The 6,445-nt window shown below is 30.9% G+C and overlaps 1 protein-coding gene across 2 annotated transcripts; it reads left to right on the top strand.

Moving 5' to 3' along the window:
• Positions 1-707: 707 nt before the first annotated feature.
• Positions 708-3,261, top strand: LOC126885222 (uncharacterized). Of its 2 annotated transcripts, XM_050651676.1 has the most exons (5): positions 708-1,064; positions 1,123-1,291; positions 1,348-1,410; positions 1,833-1,971; positions 2,850-3,261. In XM_050651676.1, exons 2-5 carry the CDS (start codon positions 1,160-1,162, stop codon positions 2,900-2,902), a joined length of 387 nt encoding a protein of 128 aa, XP_050507633.1. In that variant the 5' UTR covers positions 708-1,064; positions 1,123-1,159; the 3' UTR covers positions 2,903-3,261. The 2 variants fall into 2 exon arrangements, with proteins under 2 accessions (XP_050507633.1, XP_050507634.1); XM_050651677.1 differs by having other exon boundaries at positions 708-1,291.
• Positions 3,262-6,445: the final 3,184 nt, after the last annotated feature.

Genomic DNA, 6,445 nt, shown 5'->3' with positions numbered 1-6,445 from the left:
ATGTAACATATACCGTCGGCATACTGCAAAAACTGACCAAGTCAAAAATTACTGTTTTCGAGAAATTAAAGTTTAACTTGAAAGTTGTTTATAAAATCGAATATTAGCTATTTATGACTGCAAATTTTGATACCCTGTGTATTAGAAATTTTAGTATTTAACAACGATATTTAAACATTGTGGACTTTGAACAATTAAAAAAAATTGTACCTGGTCACTTTTTGTTGAATTTGGTCACAAAAAAAATTAAAATCTAATCAGTTTCTGTGTCGTCGCTTTTAGAAGAAGCTGGTTTCGGTATGAAAACTTTTTTTTGACTACTGGAATCGATTTATACCACTCATGGAACTCTTGCGCTTGCGGAATAATTTTGTTTCTACGCAAGGAACCTGTTTTTATTTTGCTCTGGTATAGACAAAAGTCTTTTGTATAACATTGGAATGTTCTTAGGAATAACAGATGGTTTGACCTTGCCACATACTCTAAGAGTAACGCATAACTTTTAATTTTAATCACGATATTTTGTTTCCATTTTAACCTTAGTCTCTGTTTTTTAAGAACATCTGTGTTTAAGATCGAAAAAGTCTGAAACCCGTAATTCTTCAACTCTGTAGGCACCGCTCTTTTTGTTGCGTCTTGTAGAACGGGCTAGCTTGAAAATATTCAACAGATCGTCCATTGTAAAAATGGCTACATTTTTATTAACAGACTAACAGCCGGTTTCCGAAACGTTATTCAAATCTTCGATCATCTAATCGAGCTGTTAGATTTGATCAACTGTTAACCAGTGACGAGTTTCTCAAACGTCGATCATCTTAAAATTATATGATCGTAGAAAATCGATTATCTGACATACGATTTGGTATCGATACTGTCACAATCGGCTGTCATCCTTCAAAATTTCATTTTATAACCAAAAAATTTCAATCCATAGTAAATAACTACATAATTTATATAATTAAAAAATATATTAAAAATGAGCAATACAAACGGAAATCCTCCACGCAAAAATTATACTGAGAGAGAGAGAGAGAGAAATGTTTGCTGTTGGAAATAATTGGAAAGTAAGTACGAAATTTTCTAACTTACAGAACAAATTTCTAATTGTATTTTTGTTTTCAGATACAAGCATATTAAATTGAAAACAAATAATGTACCAATGCTATGTCCACCAACCAAAACAATGAAACCTGGGAAAAATAGCGCTGAATTTCCCAGAACTCCCAAGCAGCTGAACACTGCATATATAAACTTAAAAAGGGTCACTAGCCAAAAAGTAGCAGAGGAAAATGTAAGTGTATAAAACTTTCGGTTGATTTAGAGCTATATGGATTAATTACATTGCAGATTCAAAAATATAATGAGCAGAAGGTTTTGGACCAGTTGAAGAGAGACCAAACTGCGGACAAAGTAGGTATACTTAAATTTAAAGCTCTTAACACCAGGTCAGTCGAATTACACTATTTCTGAGTGAAATATTTTTATAAAAATATAATCCAATGAAACTAATTTTATGATGGGAACTAACCTAGTGTTGAGACAATAGAAGTTTAGTATTTGAGGGTGTTAACGCCAAAGAGGTGTAAGTCATATTTGTGAAATGATGGAAGTCTTGCTTTATAACTTTGATAAATAGACATTTTTTCATCAGGAAAAGTGGTGTAAGTATTTACAGTAAAAACTTACACACCACTTTTTCTCTGAAGAGGTATGTCTATATAATATCAAGATTATAAAATAGGGCTTACATCATTTCAAGAATATGACTTACACCACTTTGATTTTAACCCTTTCATTTCTTAATCAGTAATGAACTAATGAATTGTTTTCAGAAAGACATACTTGCAACAGGTGGTGGCACATTTAGGCCTCGTCTCACAGATGTAGGGGCACAAATGTTGAGTTTGATTGGCAATCAAATCCAACCTTTACCCAACAGTTGTGACAGTGCATCTGGTTTCTTCACATCTGGTGAGTCCTTATTTTATTAATTTATTTAAATAAAGGTAACTAATTTTAAATTTATTTATATATATATAAAGCTTGATCAATATTTCCAATATTATCTGAACAATAACCTGTATATGGTCTTGATCTGGACAAAACTTCTGAATTAGAACATTTTTTTGTTCAGCACGTTATCCACAAATGTAGTAGAGTGACCATTAGTTTAACTATTTAAAACTATTATCTGATAATGCTAGGTTTATGTATTCTATGGATGTAGCAATAGAAAGAAGCCACCTTCTGTTAAAAAGGATGATTAGAAGAGGGAGGTATGGTATAGTCGGTCTAGTCGGTTTTCTAAAGATTAACTTAAGTTTATCCATTGTTTCCGTAAGTATGTACATCCGGATGTAAGTTTTTGAGTGAATCTAGAATGTTTTTGGCATCTGAAAGATTTCCATCTAAATTGGATATTGTATCCTACAGTTCTAAGTCAATTTAAGATTTTTTGAAAGGTATTATTGTTTAAAGTTTGATTGTTAAAGATATTATTTCTATGTTGATCAATAATAAATCTGAGAACAAGGGTGATAAGCGGTTCCCCATAGCCAGACCTTGTGCCTATCTATAGACATCATTAAACAAAAAAAAGATCTTTTGTAAACCAAATTTAAGCAAACTCAAAATATGAGAATTAATATCAATAAATATTATTAATATGAATTAATTATTATAATTATTTATTCCAATTCTAAATTAAGGTAGATTATTCACTTAGCTATTAAGATAGCTAAAGTATATAAATAAAAGTAACTACCTACTTAATTCGAGAAAGATTTTTTTTATAAAGAAAAAACTATCTGGTACATCTAAAACAATTGAATTTTTTTTTATTTTTATAGTTGCACAAGACAGTCAAGTGGAAGTAGATTACCTACAATTGGAAGACACATAGCAGACATCCAATGTACCCTCTACTTCCACTGTGCTGCTCAGTACATCCACGACAACTGCTGTCCTGCCCAAGAAGACAGCCAAGATGTCTCAGGCTCGTTCAAAAAATAAAAAAGTAAAAGATGTAGGGAGCGAAACCCTTAATGTATCTTTTACAAAAAAAATTGAAACAGCAAGACTAGAAAAAATAAGTAAGATAGTATTTTTCAACAAGAAAAAAAGAAATTTTAGAAGTAGAGCTTCAAATAAAAAAATTCGATGTCAATAAATTATTCGGTAATAGTGGTTAGGTATGTACCTAATAAAGTAATTTTAAATAAAAATTGTAATTTCTTTAAATAATAAAATTAATAAAAAATGTGTTTTTCAAAGTTTATTTACCCACCTGTTAGAATGAGTTATTACCTACTAGCTTCATCCTCTGCTTCTTTGTCTTAATGCATTCCACAATTCTTCATTTGTTATGGTGTTGGGCCAATACATCTTCAGAATATTTTGTGGGAATCTATTTACAAAAACTCTTCCTTGCATTTCCTTCTGATATTGTTCATGTCTCACTCCCATATCGTAGTATCCCTCACATATAGTAGTATTGATTTGATGATACTATTAAATGTGTTTTGGCTAATTTATGTTGAGATATGATATGAGAGGATTTCAAAGGCCTGTTGTCTGTTGTTCTTTTTCCTATTCTATGTTTAATGTTTGCCTGGACTCCAACTTTTGCACTATTATACTATCAAGATAGCAGAATTCTTTAACCTGTTTTATTTCTTCTTGATTGATGTATAGTTTACCATGCTCACTTATTCCTATTCTCATCTCTACTATCTTATTAGTGATGATTTTAAGACCAACCTCATCTGCCTTTCCCTCCAGCTTCCTTATCACGTTCTTCATGTCATCTATTGTATGTGATATCAAGCAGATATCATATTGCATATCCCAATGTTGGATTTAATTGGCAACCAAATCTAATCTTTATACAACAGTTGCAGATGGTGCATCTGCTTACTTGCCATGTAGTGAGTCCTTATTTTATTTAATTATTTAACAAAAGGTAAGTAGTAATTCTAAATTAAATATTTAAAATTAAACATTATTTTTTTATTTTCACACTAACACAATATGTTGAAGTAGAGCTGAACTAATGCTCCTCTGTAGCACCATCTACATGTGTGGCCCAACATACAGTGAGCATGTAAAGGTTGGAATAAATTAATTTTCTCGAGAATGGACGATTTTGGAAAAAAATCCAGAAAGAGGTTAATTTTTATTTTTAAATTACGACTTTTTGGCATTATTATCATACTAGTGACGTCACCCATCTGGGCATGATTACGTCATCAATGATTTTTTTAAATTAGAATATTGGTCGTGTGGTGGCTCATTTGAAAGGTAATTGAATTTTCTAATCAGTAATATAAACATTAACATAATTACTTATACAGGCTGCCCAAAAAAAATTTTTTTGATTAAATGTATTGACATAAAAAGAAGAATATAATATGTCATTTATTTAATTCAAAATACATTTTACTGCTCTTAGAAAACAGAAAGAAATGTTTATTTGAAAAATATTCTTTGCTTTTCGCTTAAATTAAATGTTCAAAGTGTCAAGAGGCAGGTGGGTGGCTGCTTTAATATTGAATTTAAGCAAAAAACAATATTTATTTGTCAAATAAACATTTTTTCCTGTATTCTGATAGCAGTAAAATGTATTTTGAATTAAATAAATTACAGACATTCTTCTTTTTATGTTAATAAATTTAATTAAAATTTTTTTTGGACAGCCTCTATAAATAATTATGTTATTGTTTATATTACTGAATAGAAAATTAACTTACCTTTCAGATGAGCTATCACAAGGCCCCTATTCTCGTTTAAAAAAGTCATGGATAACGTCATGACGCCCAGATGGGTGACGTCACTAGTATGACATATAGGCCAAAAAGTCGTAACTTAAAAATAAAAATTGACCTGTTTCGGGATTTATTTCCAAAATTGCCCATTCATGAAAAATGAATTTATTCCAACCTTTACGTGCTCACTGTATAATTACACTATATATTTAATTTTAAAAATTAAATTATAATTAAATAACTAATAATTTTATTTATTTATTTATTTATTAAGCGCAACAGGCCTTGTAGGCCTAGGGCTAAAATGTTTACATTTCTGATTACATAAATAATATAGTAAATAACTTAATATAACTTATAAATTTTATTTAAATACACTTCAGTCTTTTTACACACTCCTTCACCACCTCTCTCCATCTCCTTCTGTCCAATGCTAGTTCTTTCCATCTCTCAATGTTACTTTTCTTCAAGTCTTCATATACACTGTCCTTCCATCTTTTCCTTGGCCTGCCTTTCCTCCTCTTTTGTATTGGTCTTCGTGAAAGTACCATTTTTGGCATTCGTTTACTTCCCATTCTCTCTATGTGCCCCAAGTATCGTATTCTCTGTGCTTTGATCGTGGTCGTAATCGTTGGCTCTTGATATAGTTCTTCCAATTCTTTATTGGTTCTTCTCACTAATAATTTTAAGTAAACACTAAAATACCCTTTATTTAATAACTATTTAACCTATATAATAACTAAAAAACTCTCATTTAATAACTCTAAACAACTATTTATAAACATTAACAGCCCTTTAATCAACCAATAACCTCAAATTAGGTGACAGTTCCTTTTGGTCGCCGTGTGACATGCGAAATTGGTTAATCAGCGTTTCGGAAACTCAAAACACTTATGATCGGCTGTTAACTAACGATTAATCGTTTGTTAAATCATATGATCGACTGTTATTGAACTCCCGTTTAACTGGTGTTATTGAAACTCAAAATGCATTTGATCAACGATTAACCATCGATTACATAATTTTTGAGATGATCGTCCTTTCGGAAACCGGCTGTAAATGGCACAGTGCATTGAGTTTACCTCCATGTGCGAATGTCCTTTCTCCATAAAATTATGCCTGCAAAATCTTAATGTGTGTGTTACAACATATAAATTAATGCGGCACTGAACAAATATAAAAATCTCTGATAAGTCAGAATATAAACTGATCTCTTTGATGCCTTTTGATCATGTTATTGCAGAGTTTTTATCCACTTGATCAAAGCTATTCCAATTTCAGAGTTTCCACGTTGACCATTAATCTTTGTCCAAGTATAACATTGCGCATTATTTGGAGGTGCCGCTTCATACATTGTAAAGTTGTAAACACACAATTTAAAAGAATAGTATAGTTGTGACACATCTGAGGGTGATATTTGCAATATACTTTATAAATCTTACTGTTAAAGTATATGTCGTACTCTTTTTAAAGTCTAAACAGTTCTGAATCATAAAATACCGATACGCAATAAACGGACAAGTGTAATCTGCTGACAGCCAAAAGTGACTAAGTTGACTTAGTCAGTTTTGTATGTAACAAAAAATTGTCTTATGCACATAGTCATTATATACGAGTTTTGTTTGACGGTTGTATTACGTTTAAACGACTTGGTCAATTTTTCTGGTAAACTAACAACGTTT

Source organism: Diabrotica virgifera, chromosome 5 (assembly GCF_917563875.1).
Source record: "Diabrotica virgifera virgifera chromosome 5, PGI_DIABVI_V3a".
In the NCBI taxonomy this organism is placed as follows: domain Eukaryota; kingdom Metazoa; phylum Arthropoda; class Insecta; order Coleoptera; family Chrysomelidae; genus Diabrotica; species Diabrotica virgifera.
Note: the sequence above shows the minus strand (reverse complement) of the source record. Positions and strands in the feature narration are given on the sequence as shown.

Bases quoted from the DNA above. Each gene is read 5' to 3' on its own strand.
- LOC126885222 (XM_050651676.1), top strand. From the start codon at position 1,160: ATGCTATGTCCACCAACCAAAACAATGAAACCTGGGAAAAATAGCGCT. The intron at 1,292-1,347 runs GTAAGTGTATAA...ATTACATTGCAG, and splicing joins AAAAAGTAGCAGAGGAAAAT to ATTCAAAAATATAATGAGCA. The intron at 1,972-2,849 runs GTGAGTCCTTAT...TTATTTTTATAG, and splicing joins ATCTGGTTTCTTCACATCTG to TTGCACAAGACAGTCAAGTG.